The 22,480-nt window shown below is 32.3% G+C and overlaps 1 protein-coding gene across 1 annotated transcript in view; it reads left to right on the forward strand.

The window, feature by feature from the left end:
* The first annotated feature begins 6,139 nt into the window (after nt 1-6,139).
* Nucleotides 6,140-22,480, forward strand: part of LOC114325764 (uncharacterized) — a 29,443-nt gene continuing 13,102 nt past the window's right edge. The window contains exons 1-2 of the mRNA XM_050647010.1: nt 6,140-6,431; nt 8,457-8,656. Coding sequence (XP_050502967.1) covers nt 8,645-8,656 — 12 coding nt within the window. The 5' untranslated portion in view covers nt 6,140-6,431; nt 8,457-8,644. The remainder of the gene's footprint in view (nt 6,432-8,456; nt 8,657-22,480) is intronic.

Genomic DNA, 22,480 nt, shown 5'->3' on the forward strand with positions numbered 1-22,480 from the left:
CTACAAAGTTTTCAAAAATTACATTTTTTGAGACGTCGTATCATAATTAAATTTTTGAGGTTTTTTTTAATAAAACATCATTTTTTACACATTAAATGTTACACATTTTTAAATCATTTTTAAACAAAATTCATGTAAATCTCATTTTCCCCCCACACCGTACTAATGCCCATCTATTTTATTTCTTTTTATTAGATCTCTTAATTGTTCTTCTTTTATGTCTAATTTGTAAAATTTCATTTGATCAATTAGTTAAAGAATTATATCAAGTGACTAAATCAAAGAATAAAGTCACCTCTACAGGATCCTGAAGAAATTTTTGTCATTAATTTATTACTAATCTGTAATTTATAAGTAATAACACAGATTAACCCAACACAGATGCGAAACCCTGGCGATAACTCTGGTACCGAGTTTTGGTAAACTCCTCCTACTTTGAGTTACCAAAAGGGTAGTCGCTTAGTATCTCGCTTAGTATGTAGGCTTAACCTTATTGTCAGTTCCTGAATAACCTCGACAGTACATGCGCTTGTTGTAGTGTTAAATTGACGGGCTGATTATTGGGATTTTTTTCTATTTATCAAGTGTGTAAATAGTTTTGTTATATTTTTAAAAATGGTTGGATATACGTGTATTTGTGAAGGGTGTTCATCTAAGGCGGGTCAAGGAATATCATTTTTTAGATTGCCAAAGGATAAAATAAGGTATGTAGTGTCATTAATAAATTGATTTACTTTCTAAATACTGATTAAGCGGCATATTACTTATATCATATTAATTATATTAATCTCGAAACACACATAAAATGGTTACTCAAGCTATGTGTGTTAGAAATAGTTCCAATAGTATTTTTTCAAGAAATATTTTGATAAGTCTGAAAAAATCCTGTCTTGAAAACAGTAAATTTTAGTTACTAGTAAGAATGAATAACGCCCTGTTATTGAAGATAGTCAAAATAATCTTAAAACATAAAAGAGATATTAACAAGACATTAAATTTTTATTAAAAAACATCTTATGTTATAGGAGTGAGCTATGGTTAAAAGCTACTAAAAGACAAGATTTGTTAGAAGAGGAGGATTTAACTAGATACAGAATTTGCGAAAAGTATCTTGAAAATAAATTTTTATGCACATCTTCACGACGAAAACTCTTGTATGACAATGCTTTGCCGTCAATTTTTACCGAATCTAAAGATATCTGCGCGAATACGTCTGAGGAGCCGCCGAAAAAAGTTCAAATATTGTCAGGTAAAAAATTAGGTAAATATCAATAATTTCAATAATAAAAAGATATGATTTTTCAGATAATAGAATAACGCCTGCGGCAGAAAATTTACAGTTAATATCCTCTAAACAAGTTTCTATCAGCCCCAATAAAAAAAGATGGACACATTACTAAAAGAATTACAAAAGCTGTTTCCCAGTTATCACCTTCAGTATTATTACAAACACTAGCATCTTTTATGTATAACTTGCCACGTGAATCTAAACTGAAATATAAAATCAGGTTTTTAAAATGAAAACTTTTGAATAGAAAAATATGTAAAAAACAAAACGGTACAAAACAAGAGAGAGCAGTATAAAAAATTATGTGACAAATTTCTTAATAAATCATTGGCCGAAATTGTAAAAACTCAGGCACTGTTGCAGAAAAAAGTCCCAAAGGCCAGAAGATATTCTCAGGAATACAAACAATTCGCTCATTATACTTTTTTGGACCCAAAACTTATCACTTTTTGAAAAAAAATCTTTATTTACCAACTAAACGTTGTTTATATAAGTAAATTTGATTATATAATTAACCTGGAATTTGAAAATTATTATATTAACAACACTTTATCTGGTTTTTTTTTCTGGAAGGTCATACCTGGAATTCACAAATGACTGTCACTAAACGACTGTCACTTTTCTAATACCTAGTTTATTTTCTCTTGTTTTATTAAGGAAAAACTTTGTTTTATTTTGTTTGGTAGCTAGTTTACTTTCTCTTGTTTTGTACCTACCTAGAATTCCCAAATTACCCTATTATATTTATATCGTGTTCAATTCCAAGCAACTTTTTATTATTTTTCAATATACACAGAAATTTAATAATTGACCATTTATATATAAATCTTTAACGATTGTCATTTTTCTAACAGTTAGTTAACTTTCTCTTGTTTTGTTAAGGACATATGTACCTAGAATTTTCAAATTACCTATTGTATTTTTATTTCCTTTTTCGTTTAACACATAAGTTTATTAAATGACCAATGTTTTGTTAAGTTTTGTTTGTCTTAATTTTTAGTGTAAATATAGTAAACATCAAATCAGGTGTAAAAGTAAGTATTATAGACCAAATGAACTATTTTGTAAGTTATCAATCGTATTGGTGCAAACACCGGCACAACAACTGTGCTCCTTAGTTTCAAGGTTACCAACTTTTGTACCGGCATCATAGCATAGCTTTCGCATCTGTGTTGGGTTAATCTGTGATACTAATTATACAATTTGGATTTTTTAATAAAGTATAAAGGTGTTATAATACATATTTTACCTAAAAACAACAAATATGTTTTTAGTTTGTAGAAACTTTATATAATTTCTTAAATTTTAAATTTTTTAATTTTATTTCATCTATTTTTATACTAGACCTGGATCGCGCGTACCAAAAAAAGTTGATTAATAGCAAGCTGAAAATTCACGGTGTCTAGTCGAACAAACTTTGATGTATGGGAACACTGTATATATAAAAATATTTATAAAATACATTATATATAATAAATTAATATATATTAAAATACAATATATAGATAATATATAATATATCTGGTATATATTTAATATCTGGTTTTGGTAACACTTTAGAAAAAGTCAAGCGTCGCCACTGGCATATAGTTAATATTTTATTTCGCACTATTACCTCAAAAATCGGAATAAACTCTTGTGAAAATGTTTGACACTTTTATTTCGCACAATGCGTTGTTGCCCTTTTCAAAATATGTATGTATTTACTAAAAAGTATGTTTTAGGTATTTTATAAAAAAAAGTTAATTAAATTTAATAAATTAAAAAAATATTTGATTTTCGTGTATTTTATTCGAAATTGTTTGGTTCAAATTATTACTACCAAAAAAGCAAGACCAGCAAGACTCTTGCAGCAAGACCAAGACCAAGAACAAGACCGGCTAGTGCAAGACCAAGACCAAGACCAAGACCAAGACTGTCTTTTAGGTGCAAGACCAAGACCAAGACCAAGCTTGCAAGAACAAGACCAAGACCAAGACTAGCCTGGTCTTGCACTTGTTCTTGTTTTGCTCATCGCTAAGGAAAGAAGACATACGTGAATGCAAGGACTGCAAGGTAATAGTCAGACTGTAAGCCAACAACATAAGCTGCTTGTTCTGGACATCGAAGTAAAAAGCGAAACTAAACAAAAATATTGGAGAGGACCACAAAAAATCAAGTGGTGGATGCTAAAAGATGAGAAGAAGGTCTATTCAGGGAAAGAATAGTAGAAAAATATATTGGAACATGAAAGAAAGCCCTAACACAATTTGGAGAAAAATGGCCAATATTATTAAGGCGGAAATACATATCCGCGCCGCGAACTCCGCGCCGTGTGAGCGCCGCGCGTTTGAGGCGCGGTTATTGTTCGTTAAAATTTTTCATTTTGACGACCCAGAGGAAACATACGAACGTTTAGTAATTGTAGATAATCATGTCTCTGTCCTGTACTTCTACTACATCTTATTTTGTTATTACATATTCTGAAAATATTTTCTTGTGTCATCTTATGCAATTTACTATTTTATGTGGAATAAGCCACAGTTTGCGAACATTTCGGGAACTACCTTTTCGCTTCCCGGCGACACAAATATAATGGTAGGGGAGCCCAAGCGGGGATTTTTGCAGTTACTCGAGCGCGTCAGATTATCATATGGGGAGAAACGTTGTACCCTGCAGATGTACCTCCACCATCTATTGGCTCTTAACACAGGGGGGTTCGTTCAGGGGGGCCCGAAAAAAAATCTATCCTTAAAAATACTCGAAATTGTCAGATTAAGATTAGGTAAGTTAAGTACATGCAAAAGAGTCTATATTTCAAAAATATGACGATTTGAGCGGGGTGTACGGAAATGGTGAGTCAAAAAGTTTCACAAAAAAAAGCGAATATTTTGCGAAATGAACGGCAGATTGAAAAACTAAAAACTACGTGTTCAATGTTTTTCAAAAATCTATCGAAAAATACCAAACATGACCCCCACGGAGAGGGGGGGGGGTAAATTTAAAATTTTAAATACAAATCCCGCGATCTTTCGCAAAATAAACATCATATCGAAAAACTGTAAAATACACTTTATCAATATTTTTAAAAAATCTATCGAATGGTTCCAAACACGAGCCCCCACAGAGGTGAGGTGGGGGGCTTACTTTAAAATCTTAAGTGGAAGCCCCCATTTCTTATTGCAGATTTGGATCGTTTGTATAAAAATAAACAACTTTTATTCGAAACAATTTTTCTAATTATGGATAGATGGCGCTGTAATCGGAAAAAAGATTGTAGGAAATGGAAAATTAAATTAAAAAATGGGAAGTCCCAACTAAAATGGAAAATTTTACTTAACTTTTTTTGGTTTTAGGACCTAATAATCACAGCCCAATAGGTCCCCAAAGCGCTCGAGTGACTGCACATTTAGCATACTTTGCTCCCCTACCATAATATATCTGCTTGTTCCTACAACCAGAAACAAAATTAGAGAACTATAGGTTCTTCCACATTGTGCGTTACCTTTTTCGTTTTCCAGTGACACAATTGTAATGTATCTGCTTGTTTCAACTCCGTTGCTTCACCAGAAGCGAAGTTAGAGAACTATTGGCTCTTCCAAGTTGTGCGTTACCTTTTTGGCTTTCCGGTGACTCAATTATAATATATCTGCTTATTTCAACTCCGTTGCTTCACCAGAAGCAAAGTTAGAAAACTATAGGCTCTTCCAAGTTGTGCGTTACCTTTTTGGCTTTCCGGTGACCCAATTATAATATATCTGCTTGTTCCAACTCCGTTGCTTCACCAGAAGCGAAGTTTGGAAACTATAGGCTCTTCCAAGTTGTGCTTTACCTTTTTCGTTTTCCGGTGACCCAATTATAATATATCTGCTTGTTCCAACTCCGTTGCTTCACCAGAAGCGAAGTTAGGAAACTATAGGCTCTTCCAAGTTGTGCATTACATTTTTCGTTTTCCGGTGACCCAATTATAATATATCTGCATGTTCCAACTCCGTTGCTTCACCAGAAGCGAAGTTAGAAAACTACTGGGTCTTCCAAGTTGTGCGTTACCTTTTTGGCTTTCCGGTGACCCAATTATAATATATCTGCTTGTTACAACTCCGTTGCTTCACCAGAAGCGAAGTTAGAAAACTATTCGGTCTTCCAAGTTGTGCGTTACCTCTTTCGTTTTCCGGTGACCCAATTATAATATATCTGCTTGTTCCAACTCCGTTGCTTCACCAGAAGCGAAGTTAGAAAACTATTGGGTCTTCCAAGTTGTGCGTTACCTTTTTGGCTTTCCGGTGACCCAATTATAATATATCTGCTTGTTCCAACTCTGTTGCTTCACCAGAAGCGAAGTTAGAAAACTATTGGGTCTTCCAAGTTGTGCCTTACCTTTTTCGCTTTCCGGTGACACAATTATAATATATCCGCTTGTTTCAACTGCGTTGCTTCACCAGACACGAAGTTAGAAAACTATAGGTTCTCCAAGTCGTGCGTTACCTATTTCGCTTTCCGGTGACACATAATATATATCTGCTTATGAATGTTTTTTTGATATTGATAACTATTTCCGAAGTGAAAGTCGAAAGGTCAAGTAAACTTGATTTCAAACTCGAATTGTGGCTTATGCCCAAATAAAATAGTAAATCTTATTTTTAATACATGTTATTTTTAGTACAACAATGAACTAACATTTTTTAAAAAGGTCCGCATGTACATTTTTTTTATTTCAGCTTCTATTTCCGTTCAGATCGGATTTAAGTTGTTTCTTTAAATTAAATGGTTCGTTATTGAGGATCCCACAATAATGATTTTCCACGGTAAACATCAATTTCCTTCCGACAGTTCCGACCATTCCATTACCACAGTATATAGAGGTTCCACAGTAGAACCACTCTCCGAAAAATTGGAAGTAAAATCTTTCAACGCGCAGGGCGGCTGCGCATATTTCCTGGCCGCGCGAGAACCATTCTTCCATTGCTAGTCGAGTAGGAACGTACGGGTTAACAGTGCCGTATTTTGCTTAAATTGAGTTAGTTTTGTGAATAATTGTTAATATTGTGAAGTTGAACATGAGTAAAATTCGAACTGGTATTAGTCGGTGTTCAGCAAAAATGTGCACGAACAATTCAAAAAATTGAAACTACAGTGTTTTCCGATTTCCCAAGGAAGCTGATAGGTACGTATATAATTTTTAATTTGCTTATTTAACCACCTTAACAGAATAGCATCATTATTATTGGAAATAGTAAAATGTTACCTGCAGTTTTTTAAATACTTAAGATACAATAATTATGTTTACAAAGAGGAAATATTTTTTAAAGATTTTTTGATATATATTATATGTTTATATATATATAAATTTGGGTTCAAAACGTCCTCCGACGCTGTCCGATGCCTTGTTGTCAATATCTTCTATCATTGCAATTTTCATCTTCTAATCGTCGTACACTCATTGATTATCTTACTCCTTGTATATCCACGTCGCTCTTGGCCTTCTTCTTTTCCTGTTTTCTGTAGGTATCCATTTCATAATTTTCTTTAGCAGTCTCTCCTCCACCATTCTCTGAACATGTCCGTACCACGTTAATTGTTTCTTCTCAATGCATCTATGACCGTTTCCTGTAAATTCATTCTTTGCTTTACTTACTCATTTCTAACCCGGTCCAATCTCGATGTTCTACTTGCTCTTCTTAGGGCGTCCATCTCGGTAGCTTCTATTTTACTTTTTTGGTGTTCCTTTACTCTCCATGTTTCGGATCCCTATACCAATGTGCTCTTAATCATGGTGTTGTATATTCTCATTTTTCTTTGTTTCTCTATCTTGGTACTCCACAAAACTCCGTTCAATGATTTAATTATATCTCTAATTATCGTTCTTTCTTTATTGACTGTGCTCTTAATTTCTGCATCGTCCGCATCTTCTTTGCTGAAATTAATTCCCAAATACTTATATTTACCACAACTAGTTATTTTCTGATTATATTGTCCAATATCATATCAGTTGAATCTTCACTTAGGCATAAATATTGTTTTTTTTCTACATTCATCTGCATATTATACCGGGTGTCCACTTATATTTTCCCCCATTTTAACTACGTATAACTTCTAAACGGCTCAGGATAGAAACATGAGGTTTCCGCTGAAATGTTTTATTTTAGTAAAAGTTTTGTATGAATCGATTGAGTTTTTTATATCGCTTTCAATTACGAAAATAAAAATGGCGGATTTTTGAAAAAAACTTTGTTGACTTTTTTTAATAGAACACCCAGTATATTTTTATGTAAATTGAAAGAACGATCATTCACCTAGCCAGCGATATAAATTTTTCTAAAATCGGTTCTCAAATCACTGAGTAATTAATTTTTAAAATGAGAGGTGCAACGTGGATATCACATACCTAAATAACATAGCTAAGCAAATTGATATTATGTGATGTGTTTCCACATTGCATCTCTCATTTTAAAAATTAATTGCTCAGTTATTTGACAACCGATTTTAAAAAATATTATATCGTTGGATAGGTAAATGACCATTTTTTCAAGTTAAAAAAAATATACTGGGTGTTTTAATAAAAAAAGTCAACAAAATTTTTTTTTTTTTCAAAAATCCGCCATTTTTTATTTAAAAGCGATATGAAAAATGGCCATTTACCTAAAAACTTGAAAAAACGATCATTTTCCTATCTAACGATATAAAAATTTTCAGAATCGGTTGTCAAATTACTGAGCAATTAATTTTTAAAATGAGAGATGCAATGTGGAAATCACATAACATAATATCAATTTGCTTAGTTAGAGAGTTGCACCTCTCATTTTAAAAATTAATTACTCAGTGATTTGACAATCGATTTTGAAAAACTTTATATCGCTGGATAGGTGAATGACCTTTCTTTTAATTTACAAAAAAATATACTGGGTGTTCCATTAAAAAAAGTCAACTACGTTTTTTTAAAAAATCCGCCATTTTTCTTTTCGTATTTGAAAGCGATATAAAAAATTAAATCCATTCAGACAAAACTTTTACTAAAATAAAATATTTCAGCGAAAACCGCATATTTCTATCTTGAGCCGTTTAGAAGTTATAGGCAGTTAAAATGGGGGAAAATATAAGTGGACACCCAGTATTATATATTCATGAAAGTTAATAATAGCCGGAAAATTTAGTGTTGTCTAAATAGTAAGTAAATTTATTTTATTTTCAGAGCACGAAATTGGGCAATGTTGTGCCAGAGAGAAGATTTGTTAAAGAAAACAAACTTAAATTTGAACAGATTATGCAGTGTGCATTTTGAAAATACTATGTTTTCAAATAAAACTCGGAACAGGTTATGTAAAAACGCAGTACCACGTTTATTTCCTTCAATAGAAGACAGTCCAAACCAACATTCAAATGTTGATCAAGGTGAGTTTATATGTTTGAAAGCTGAAATTTCCGTGTAAACCTAAGAATGTTCTGCTAATTATATTGTTGACGTATAAATTTGTTGTATTGTAGTATTGCAATAAATTATAGCTTGTTTACTATGTAAACAACTTTACTATTTGTTATTAAAAACATATCAAACTTATTTTGAAACTATTTCTTGTGTAATGTTATATATTTTATTAGTTTTTGGTGTAATAAACCACAACTTATAAAATTCAATATTATCAACATCAAAATCGGAATTGATTGTGTGACCACATTATTCCTTCATTCAACTCATTTTTAATCCCCTCGAAATTAAAGGTAATTTTTGATCTGGAAATACCAAGCTGCCCCTTGCAATCTATCTGCTCTGTACAAAAATATTTAAGCGGAATTTTGACGTGGAAATACCACAGTATATTGAGGGAAATTCCATCTATATACTGTGGAAATACCATATATTGTCGAAATAAAAGACGGTATGAAACTTTCTAAGAAATTATAATCCATTTGCTGCTATTCTCTTTGCTATTTCTATTGTTGGAATACAACTTTGTTGGATTTGCATTTGTTGAATATTTTTGATTTCAAAATAACAAAAGGCTAACTGGAACCGTTGATTTTATAACAATTATGTATAGAACCTTTTTTGTTTTAAATTTTTATGTAGAACATTTTTCTATAGAACATTCCTTACGCTAAAGCATAGTTTTAGAAATATTGACGAAAAACGTAAAAAAACTACTAATTTACCGACTTCTCCCCCATCTCCCCCCAAAACCGGACTCTCAAAATGGTGTAACTTTTTACTGAACAATATGTGGACCATATAGAACAATTTGGTGTTGAAGGAAAAGTTTTACTTTGGATGTCTGGGTTTGCGAATGGATTTAGTGTCCGCAGTCATATAAACCCAAACAAACAACAAGTTTTAAAGCTAATTATGTTTCCAAATTATTAATTTCCTAATGTTGTTCTGAAGCTATTTTCTTGTGGCATTTTTACAATTTTAACTATTTATAATGGGAAATAAGCCACAATATTATTAAAAAATGATTTTTATTAACGTTTCGACGCCCAAATCGGGTGCCGTTGTCAAAATACAAAATACTACTGTAGTATTTTGTATTTTGACAACGGCACCCGATTTGGGCGTCGAAACGTTAATAAAAATCATTTTTTAATAATATTGTGGCTTATTTCCCATTATAAATAGTTAAAATTGTAAAAATGTCACAAGAAAATAGCTTCAGAACAACATTAGGAAATTGATAATTTGGAAACATAATTAGCTTTAAAACTTGTTGTTTGTTTGGGTGTATATGACTGCGGACACTAAATCCATTCGCAAATTTTAATTTTTTTTTTACTTATTAGTCATATTTCCTATACAATTTTATCCGTAAAGTAATACTAACATTAATTTCTAATAAATAATCCTTTTTATATTTTTTTGATAATTTAGTTAGTTAAGTAATTCATAATTTAGTTTTACAATGTATTTTTTTGATAATTACTTCTTTTATAATATTATATAATAAATTTTTCTGCAGCTCTTTACTTAATTCAAGAGCTATTTTACTATATATTTTTCAAGTTTCTGATTTTTTTAGGGGGAGAATAGGAATCACCCGGTACTCTCTCCAACTATCTGAAATATCTTCCGATATCCATATTTGAATAAAAAAATTTAATAGTGTTTTTTTTCTATTTTGATATAAATTTGCCAACATAATATAAGGTATATTCCTATTCCTGGCGAAGTATTTTTCTTATTCTTAAGACTTATTTCTAATTCATACAAACTAAACGACACTGAAAGTGGATAATATTGTGTAGTGGATAACACTAGACATAATTTTCTTAAAAACGCATCAACCCATTCTCCTTTGGTCACTGAATTTACTTGTGGTTTAAAAATGGATTTGACTAGACTATTTCCAGCAGACATCCTGACAATACAGATGCTTTGTTGATCTGACTCCTAAGTCCTTTACTGGGCCACAATCTAACTTCAAAAAATAATTTTATTAACGTTTTGACTTCCAATTCGGACATCGTTGTCAAAATACAAAATATTAATTTATTTTTTTATTTTGACAACGGCGTCTGAATTGGAAGTCGAAACGTTAATAAAATTATTTTTTCAAGTTAAATTGTGGCTAAAAATCACCATAAATTATAAAAGGCTTCTCGAGACTATTAAAAAACTTTTTCCGTTCATTTACTGTGATTTTAAGATTTGGTTTTACTGTAAAACCATGTAAAACTTTTACATAATATATAGAATAAATGGACTTTTTAGTAGTTTGAATTTTAATTGATATACTCTTGCACATTACGCGATTGATTTGATGAAAAGTAGGACTATTGCAAAATTTAATTAATTTTTTGCAGACTACAACTGAAACTAAACGAATAATGCAGAAAACACAAAAAATCGCCGATATAAAACCAAATTAACCTATGAAATGCCAATAGTGATAAAATTTCATAAATGTCAATATTGTGAAAATTTCATAACAGTGGAGTAAACTTGCCTGCCTTTGGACGAATTACAAACAAGCGTTACGACGCGGTAAATTTAAATTACTCCTCCTGGTTTAAAAACAGAGTATAGTAATGCCGTGAGAGCTTCGAGATTAACCTCCTTTTTATTTGACGTTTATAGGACGTGTACAATATATTAAAACCATTGAGATTTAAAACTTGCGCAATACCGTTGATATTTTAAATACCGTTGAAATATAAACATTGAATTGTAATATTGTTTTTCATTTATTAAACCCTTTAGTTTTGTAATATTAACATTTAGTAAGAACATCTGGACAGTTAAATATGGGAAGGCGCATTTTTTATTTTAATAAATAATAGTAGTAGGCCCAGAAATATTTAGTACGGCTCTGTAAGGTTAACCAAAGGAGCGTGCGGCCTCCGCCAGCATCCACCACTGGTGAATTACCAATTTCGTACTTTGCCGGTTTACTTCCAAAGATCAAAGCACCGACCGACGAGTGGTTTTACTGTGGAACCTCTTTATACTGTGCCATTACTAACAAATATTCAACTCATGCGCGCCAAAACCAACAAACCACTCGCAAACCCGTCCAAATACGTATTGCGAACCATCAAAGCGTTTGTTGAAAAACCGACAGCATTTAGATCGTGGTGCGCCGTGTGCGTGCCGTTTGTGCGTCACTTGAAAACACGTACTAATCTGACGAATACGCTGCGCGCGAGCGGCTCGCACACCGAGCAGAGCGCATATGTATCTCCGCCTTTAGAGAGACGGCTATTGAAATACTTGGGAAAACCTTAGGAAAGAAGTTTGAGGATAAAGAGACTTGGTGATGGTCAAATGACGTACAGGGAAAAATAAAAGAGAAGTAAAAATTATAAAAAGTGGCAAGAAACCAGATCGGACATAGATCTTCAAAACTATATGGTCGCCAAAAAGTAAGCGAAAGAAGCAGTAGCAAAAGCTAAAGTAGAAGCGTATTCAAACCTATACTATTAACTTCATACCAGAGAAGACGAAGCAAAGATATATAAAATAGCCAAACAGAGAGCATAGAAAGCAAGGGATTTTAATCAGATTAGATGTATCCGACATGAAAATAATAAAATACTAATTCACGAAAAGGATGTCAAAAAGAGATGGAGAAAGTATTTTGACAGTTTATTAATTGAAGAATTTGACAGACAGCTTATGGAGTTAACAGAGACAGTAACAGCAATGGTTACCAGAATAACAAACAAGGAAGTGGCTCAAGCGCTTCAAAAAATAAAGAAAGGAAAAGCAGTCGAACCAGATGACATTCCTGGGGAAATATGGAGAGCATTGGGAGAGACAGAAATAAGTTGGCTAGCAGGTCTATTTAATAGAATTATGGAAGTTGGACAAATGCCAGACGAATGGAGAAGCAGTATATTAGTACCTGTCCACAAAAACAAGTGAGACATACAACAATGTACAAACTACAGGGCTATAAAACTACCTAGCTACACCATGAAAATATGGGAGAGAGTAATCGATAGACGGATACGTGAAGAAACCGAAATATCCGATAATCAATTTGGCTTTATGCAGGGCAGATCAACAACAGATGCAATTTTCATTGTAAGGCAACAGATGAAAAAATACAGAAATAAAGAGACCAACGCTCATATGGTATTCATTGATCTTGAGAAAGCATAGGATAGAGTTCCTCGAGAGATTCTGTGATGGGCACTCAATAAGAAAGGAGTCCCTGGCGAATATGTAAAGATTGTGAGAGATATTTATGAGGGAGTAACGACTAGTGTTAGGACAGGTGTGGGAGAGACTGATAAATTTCAGGTGAAAGTAGGATTTCACCAAGGCTCGGTGTTCAGTCCTTATTTACTCTCATTAGTTTTGGACCAGATAACTGCGAAACTACAGGGTAGTATTCCATGGTGCCTAATTTATGCTGATGATGTAGTGTTAATAGGAAATAGTGAAAGAGACTTAGAACAAAAACTGGAACAGTGGAGACAAGCTCTGGAGGAAAAAGGTTTAAAACTTAGTAGGACAAAAACAGAGTATTTGGAATGTTCATTTAAAGATTGAGTTACTACAAATAAAATGGTATCTTTGGATGGTGAAATGATTGTGAAAAGTAATAGTTTTAAGTACCTAGGATCGGTATTACAGAGTAATGGAGAAATAGATAGAGATGCATGCAGTAGAATTAGGGCTGGATGGATGAAGTGGAAAGAAGCGAGTGGTCTGTTGTGTGACAGAAAAATTCCAATGAAGCTGAAGGGAAAATTATATAAAACAGCCATAAGACCAGCTATGATGTACGGAACTGAATGTTGGGCAGTGAAAAAGAAAGAGGAACAACGAATGCATGTGGCGGAAATGAGAATGCTTAGATGGACGAGTGGAGTGACAAAGAAGGATAAAATTAGAATTGAGTATATTAGGGGAAGTCTAGGTGTGGTACCAATTGATACCAAAATGAGAGAGCATAGGTTTAGATGGTTTGGTCATGTTCAACGTCGAGACGTTAATTAGCCAATACGAAGAATAGCTGAAGTGCAGATTCCTGGAAGGAGTAGGAGAGGAAGACTAAAGAAGACCTGGGGGGAGACGATAAGGCAGGACATATTGGTAAAGAGGATTAACATTGACATGACCCAAGATAGAATTGTGTGGAGAAATGCAATTAGTGAAGCCGACCCCGCATAGCGATAGGGCAAAGAGAATGATGGCGTCTGTCATACTATTGGAAGTCTGTCATAAATACATATAATGTCAACTTATTGTTTTCAAATTTTATTTTATTTATTTAGTTTATATTTTAACGACAGTTTATTTTTTAATCAACATCACTTTCCGTTCCATATCCTTGATTGGTCAATTAGATTTATAATAGTCGTGTTGTATGGTAGGTTTAGTTAGGCGTTAATTTTAAGAAATTTTGCTGGCTAAATGGATACAGCTTCCAAAGGCAATATAACAAGAAGAAAAAAAATAAACAAATAAAAATCTTACTTTACCTTCTAGAGGAGGACATAACTTTGACACGTATATTACAGATAGTTTTCTTTGTTTCACACCCTTAAAAACAAAGAGAAACAGTGTAGCCGATAGCTGCTTTGGTAAACATAGTATATGTTTTTTTATGTATTTGGCAACAGCTCTTTCCTGCCAAACTTCACGGTAGCGAAAAACGAATATATTATATGAGGAAAAATTTGTTGAATTTGTTTGCCGTCAAGTTTGCATCAGTGGGTTATGATGACATTAAATAGGACTTTTCATTCACAGTCATTTGTTTCGAGCTTCTGTCATATGTCGTATAATCCGTGTATATTAATATTATACACAGATTATACAACATGTGACAGAAGCTCGAAACAAACGACAATCGATGAAAATCCCTATATATTATTTTAACTATTTAGAATGGGAAATAAGCCACAATATTATTAAAAAATGATTTTTTATTAACGTTTCGACGCCCAAATCGGGTGCCGTTGTCAAAATACAAAATACTATTAATATAAACAAAAATGTTGTTGCTTAGTAAAAAAATTCTTCTAATAATTTATTTAATTTGACTCATTTATATCGGCAATTCAGATACACATGATACATTTTAAAGTAGAAGACTTTAAAATGATATTGCCAATATTTATGAGTTGCGTTCCTGGGACGACTTTACTGAAAGATAGTTCATTCGATTACATGAAATCAACCCCAACTCAAGAATATCCGTCACAAAAAAATCATAGCATGTGATCTGTCTTTAAAAAGACAACCACATGCAACGGTGACATTAAAATTCTCGCGTTAGAGATCTCATAGTAAATCACGAGGGAAAACCAGGAAAAACCTCGTGATACTATCCCGACCTCGTAAGTATTTGGTCTTACATTTAATTTACTCTCAAAATTAATACCAAATAAATTAAATGTAAGACCAAATACTTACGAGGTCGGGATAGTATCACGAGGTTTTTCCTGGTTTTCCCTCGTGATTTACTATGAGATCTCTAACGCGAGAATTTTAATGTCACCGTTGCATGTGGTTGTCTTTTTAAAGACAGATCACATGCTATGATTTTTTTGTGACGGATATTCTTGAGTTGGGGTTGATTTCATGTAATCGAATGAACTATCTTTCAGTAAAGTCGTCCCAGGAACGCAACTCATAAATATTGGCAAGATCATTTTAAAGTCTTCTACTTTAAAATGTATCATGTGTATCTGAATTGCCGATATAAATGAGTCAAATTAAATAAATTATTAGAAGAATTTTTTTACTAAGCAACAACATTTTTGTTTATATTAATAGTATTTTGTATTTTGACAACGGCACCCGATTTGGGCGTCGAAACGTTAATAAAAAATCATTTTTTAATAATATTGTGGCTTATTTCCCATTCTAAATAGTTAAAATTGTAAAAATGCCACAAGAAAATAGCTTCAGAACAACCCTATATATTACTTGCATTCCTAATCGTTCGACTTTAAGGGCCGGTTGTTCGAACGCTAATCAACAATGATCACTATCAAATATTTAATTACTGTCACCAACTGTCAATGTCAACTTTTATTGGGTTGCTGAAAACATAATTGATTATAATTATGAGATTAGTTAATCAATTAACATAACAATTATTAACATAATTGATTAAGTAATTTCATAATTGTAATCAATAATTATGATTTCAGCAACCCAATCAAAGTTGATATTGACAGTTGGTGACAGTAATTAAATATTTGATAATGATCATTGTTGATTAGCGTTCGAACAACCGGCCCTTAGTTTATATAATTAATTGAGAGAATTAATCAACTTGATTTGAGTTGCCTGGCAAGGATTTCTGTCAGCGATATTGACATGTGAAACCTTCGGAATTTGTTTACAGGAATCCAAGAAATTTAAATACAATGACAATTATTAGTTTTATTAATTTGTTTCTGCCTAGAGAATTCAGGGCATGCCGTAGGTGTGTCGTAAAGTGATTTCCTTGGCAGCTAAAACAAATCGTAGTATGTTTTTTGTTTGCTATACAATTTTTTGTGCACAATCGTTTATTGCATATGTAGCGTGCTCTCCATTGAGATCCAATGCGTTAAAAACGAAGGCAAGAGAAACATAATAAAGCTCTGTGAACATACGGTTTGACTTCTTTAAGTATTTTATTAATTATGATATACAGGATGTTCAGAAACTTTCCTGGCAAATGAAGATAGGAGATTTCTCAGATAATTCTAAATTCTAAAACCCAATTCACATAGTCCTAAAATGCTTCCTAAGGGAGCTAGAGCTCTTTGAAGATGGCTTATTATAATTGGTTTTTTTAAATAACTTCAGGGCCGGTTGTTCGAACGCTAATCAACAATGATCACTATCAAATATTTAATTACTGTCACAACTGTCAATGTCAACTTTGGTTGGGATGCTGAAAACATAATTGATTATAAATATGAGATTAGTTAATTAATTAACATAACAATTATTAACATAATTGATTAACTAATTTCATAATTGTAATCAATAATTATGTTTTCAGCAACCCAATCAAAGTTGACATTGACAGTTGTGAGAGTAATTAAATATTTGATAATGATCATTTTTTATTAGCGTTCGAACAACCGGCCCTCAAAGCGCTTCTATTTAGAAAAACAAAAACTGGTACGCCTATTTATCTGCCAGAGGTGAATCGACTCCATTACTTGAGAATTTCTAGTACCGATCATGAGCTCTGTTCGCGCTGGACATCCTGAATGTACCCAGAGGGAGAACGCCTGCGCATTACAAAATCGAGCGTCCGCGGAGGTCGAATCTTTCCCTCTGAACACCCTCCGGATTTTTAATTCGGTGTTCGCGCAGTGCAGAAAGAAGATCCTGAACGTGTCCGGGATACCCTCTCGACGTTTGAGGATTTTGTTTCGTATTTTAAGTTCGCACAGGCGCACAAAATATTTGGGAAGAATTTTTTGACATTCTGTTCTTACTCCTTCTAATTCTTAACCAAAAATATTGTTTTGTTAAACAACTTGTAAATGTAGATTCTGGTTTTTAAAGTTTTGAAATTATGTAAAGTGTTGTATCATTTAAATATTCTTCAAACAAATTTTAATATTTTTTATATTAAAACTTTTTTAGTTGTTTTGGTCAATGTTTTCCATTTAGTATGTTTATAAATAAGTAGGTACCTTTTCTAGTATTAATATCTTATTAGGTACTTTTCATTCGATATTCGATAATTATCTATTAAGGTAGTATGTATTACAATAAATTGTACTCTGTTTTTCCTTAACTTCTATCTAGATGAGCTTATAAGTACCTACATATTCTTGTGGTTTATTTTTCAGTTTAATTTATGAGTTAAATTATTACCTTATTGAATATTATAATGAAACATTAACAACACATAAAACTTATTCTGAAACTATTTCTTGTGTCTTGTTATATTTCATTATTTTTGTGGTGTAATAAACCACAACAAAATGCCACAACCTATCAAATTCAATACATATGTATAGGTATATCAAAATTGGAAATTATTGCTTTACTAAATTATTCCTTCCTTCAGATAATGTTCAACCCCCAGGAAGTTAAAGGTAATTTTTGTATCTAAAAAACAAGCTGCAATTTCCAAGTAACTCAACAATCTTTTACTCTCTACAAAAATTTAAGCCGGATTTCGGCGTGGAAATACCAAATTATATTGTCGAAATAATAAAGACGCTAATCAAATTTCTAACTTCTAAGAAAGGTATTGAATAGAAAGTTAATCATTTGCCTTTGCTGTTATTCTCTTTCTCTTTGTTGACATACAAATTTGTTGCAATTGCATTTTTTGTTGACATTGATTTCGAAATAAGAAAGGGACAAGAAAAGGCTTCCTTTTCTAACCTTAGTGTATGCAACCCGTCATTACATTACGAATCCGAAAATTGTTCGTGGAGCGAAAAATCCTGAACATGTTCAGGATAACGTTGACGCCTGCGCCTTGGAAACCAATCCCAAACTTACTCTGAATACTTTCAGATTATACAGCGCGAATACTACTATAAGTATCCGTTTTTGGGTAGGGCAACGGTTATTTTATCGCATAACTTTTTTTTGTTTTATTTTTAAGTATCCTTAATACTGGATTAGTAAATTATGAGGTATTTTAGCACTAAAAGGTACTCTTGCTTTAAATCGGTAGGACATACCATTTTTAAGAAAAATCGATTCGAAAATATTTTCGTTTTTCGAGTTTGAAAAAAACTTTCAAAAAAATTTCAAAATTACAAAATTTCTTTTCAAAATTTTTTTCAACTTCAAAAAACAAAAAATTTTCAAATCGATTTTACTAGAAAATAATATATCCTACCTACCTGAATCAAGAGTATGTTTTAATACTAGAGTACCTCGTAATTTAATGATATGTTGTCAAAAATGCTTATAAGTTAAAGACAAAAAAGTTATGCGGTAAAATAACCGTTGCCCTGCCCAAAAGGGACGCCTATGACTGGTACTAGAAATTCGCAACTGATGAAATCGATTCATCTCTGGAAGATAAATATTTACCAGTTTTCGTTTTTCTAAATAGAAGCGTTCTGGAGGTATTAAAAAAAACTAAGTACAAGACGCCATGTTCAAAGAGCTCTAAGGTTCCTTAGGAAGAATTTTGGGACTAGGTGAATTGGATTAAATTGTCTTAAAATTATCTGAAGAAACTCCGGTCTTCGTTTGTCAGGAGAGTTTATGGGCACCCTGTATTTAGGAAGAGTTTTTGCTTTAAAATTTACAATACATAATTTTGTTGGAATTTTGTCTATTACTGTTTTATCTCTCATTAGTCCATGTGGTGAGACCGCTCTTGTCTGAAAAAATTTCTGATTCGATTTCTTTTAGGAGATATCAGAATTAAAGCTTAATTTATTAGATGAGAAAGAGTTGCAACAGAATTGAATTTTAGTACAATTTTTAAAGCAGTTCGTGAAGTACGCTTTTTGCGAACGCACGCGATTTTTAGAGCACGAGCGACACCGGAGCGAGTGCTATACATCGCGTAAGTTCGCAAAACGTACTTCACGCACAGTTTCATACAATATTTTATCTACGATAAACAAATAAAAAACTGTAACTCTTCGTCACTGGAATTCATTTCTATTCTACAATTTTTAGAACTTTGACATTTAAAAATCCTAACTACTTTCAAACCACAAAACCGTTAAAAATTGTGTTGTAAGTTATTGCTCATATTGTCATCACCATGACAACGCGAAAGTTAAGGATATTGGATTATATGAAGTATGCCAAAAACCCATTGAAAGTGTGCGAAAAAATATATCCCATTTAAAATACATTGTTACTTCACGCACACTTTAAACCCTTCGCGCACTGCTATCTATAATAACAGTTTTCACAAACTAAAAATTTATACATAATATGACATAGAGTAGATAAACAATATTTATAACATTTATATTTCATCGAATGTGTTTAATTTCCCTATTTTGTCCCTGGAAGAAGTAAGCAACTAGAGATACTAGAAGCCACAAATCTAAGGTAATGCATTACTATTAAAATAGCCCTGAGAATAAAGTTTATTAGAAATTTTAATTTAATTTTGGTTTTTTTTACATAAGTAATAAATAAAATAATTAAGTAATTAATCAAAATAATTAATACACACATACATACATACATACATACATACATACATACATACATACATACATACATACATACCTACATACATACATACATACATACATACATACATACATACATATATACATACATACATACATACATACATACATACATACATACATACATACATACATACATACATACATACATACATACATACATACATACATACATACATACATACATACATACATACATACATACATACATACATACATACATACATACATACATACATACATACATACATACATACATACATACATACATACATACATACATACATACATACATACATACATACATACATACATACATACATACATACATACATACATACATACATACATACATACATACATACATACATACATACATACATACATACATACATACATACATACATACATACATACATACATACATACATACATACATACATACATACATACATACATACATACATACATACATACATACATACATACATACATACATACATACATATATACATACATACATACATACATACATACATACATACATACATACATACATACATACATACATACATACATACATACATACATACATACATACATACATACATACATACATACATACATACATACATACATACATACATACATACATACATACATACATACATACAGCCGAAATAGGAAGGGACGTAAAATCCACACCCTTGGACCAAAATGAACGGTTGACATATGAATCAAGGTCCAAGCTTCCATTTTATAACACAAAGTCAAAGTCAAGAAACTCTAGCACCCAGCCAATCTTACTCTATGCTCTAACTTCAGATCTCTTGTGCAGAGCAGTGTCCTCATTTGGTTAGAATTAGTTCCAGCCTTTTCTATTCTTAATTATTCTTAATTTTAATTTCCTGAAAGTAATGATTTGTGGAGTTGATCATTCTTATAAGATATGCAAATTGGTCTACTCGCTTGACATTGGTTCAGATTATGAGGAGATTCTCGTTATTTATTTGCGTTTTAGATACATATTCTCAAACATTTTGTCTTCTTGATGTTCATTGTTAGCCCGTACCCATTCCTGGCTACATATTGCTTTTCTGTTCACCAAGTCTCTGAAGATCTTTAAAATTTTCGGCTAAGATGAGAGTATCATCCGCAAATCTAGGGGGAACTCCGTTTACATTTATTCCAGCTGTCTCACTCTCAAGAGAATCTGTTTTTAGGTGACAATAGGTATCCCTGTCTCACCCCACGTCTAGTTTAAATTTGCCCTGGCAGCTGTTCATTAACACGTACTTTTGCTAGCCTACTTTTAGTATAAATTAGATTTGATCCTGAAGTCATTGTAGTCTATTTTCTTTGATTTTAAGATATACATTAATTGTTCATGTCGTACTTTATCGAAAGCTGTATTATAGTCAATAAACACACATATACAGGGTGCCCAGAAACTCTACCAACAAACGAAGACAGGAGATTCCTCAGATAATTTTAAGATAATTTTACCCAATTCATCTAGTCCGAAAATACTTCCTAAGGGAGATAGAGCTCTTTGAAGGTGGCGTCTTGTATTTAGTTTTTCTTAAATACCTCAAGAACGCTTCTATTTAGAAAATCAAAAATGGTACGCATATTTAACTTCCAGAGATAAATTGATTCCATTCATTCTGAATTTCTACTACCGGTCATAGGCGTCCGTTTTGGGTAGGGCAACGGTTATTTTATCACATAACTTGTTTGTCGTTAACTTTTAAGCATTTTTGAATCTGTATTATTAAATTGTAAGATTGTATTATTTGTACTCTGTATTTGTAAATTGTAAGATATTGTGGAATTGTCTGATTGTGCTAAGTACAGATATACGACGGAGATGCAAGGTGGATAACATTAATAACTGGGTAAGAAATAGAAGAATAGAATGGAATGACCACATAAGCCGAATGACAACAAATAGGGTAGTCAGGACAGCGAAAGACGGTTCCCCAATAGGAAGATGATCAGTGGGAAGACCACGAAAACGATGGAACGACAACTTACTAGAGGCACATTGAAAAAACAGACAGAGTCATATCTATAAAAAAAAAGAAGAAGTTTTTCATAAAGTGGGGGACTTTCCATTTTTTTAGTTAATTTTCTATTTCCAAAAATCGTTCTTTCCGATTATAGCGCCATTTATCCGTAATTTGAAGAAATATCTCGAATAAAAGTTAGTTATTTTTAAGCAAGGAATCCAAATCTCCAATAAAAAAATAGGGGCTGCTATTTATATTTTAAAGTAGTATTTGGTGTCATCCGATAGATTTTTCAAAAATATTAAATACGTGTATTTTTCAGTTTTTCGATCTGATGTTCATTTCGCGAAATATCGCGGGGTTCGTATTTAAAATTTTAAATTTACCCCCACCCCTCTCCGTTGGGGGTCGTGTTTGGTATCATTCGATATATTTTTGAAAAATCTTGAGCACGTAATTTTTAGTTTTTCGATCTGACGTTCATTTCGCGAAATATTCGCTTTTTTGTGAATCTTTGTGACTCTCCCATTTCCTGAGCCCCGCTCAAATCGTCAGACTTTTGAAATATACACTATTTTGCATGTACTTAACTTACCTTATCTTAATTTATAAA

Source organism: Diabrotica virgifera, chromosome 1 (assembly GCF_917563875.1).
Source record: "Diabrotica virgifera virgifera chromosome 1, PGI_DIABVI_V3a".
Taxonomy (NCBI): domain Eukaryota; kingdom Metazoa; phylum Arthropoda; class Insecta; order Coleoptera; family Chrysomelidae; genus Diabrotica; species Diabrotica virgifera.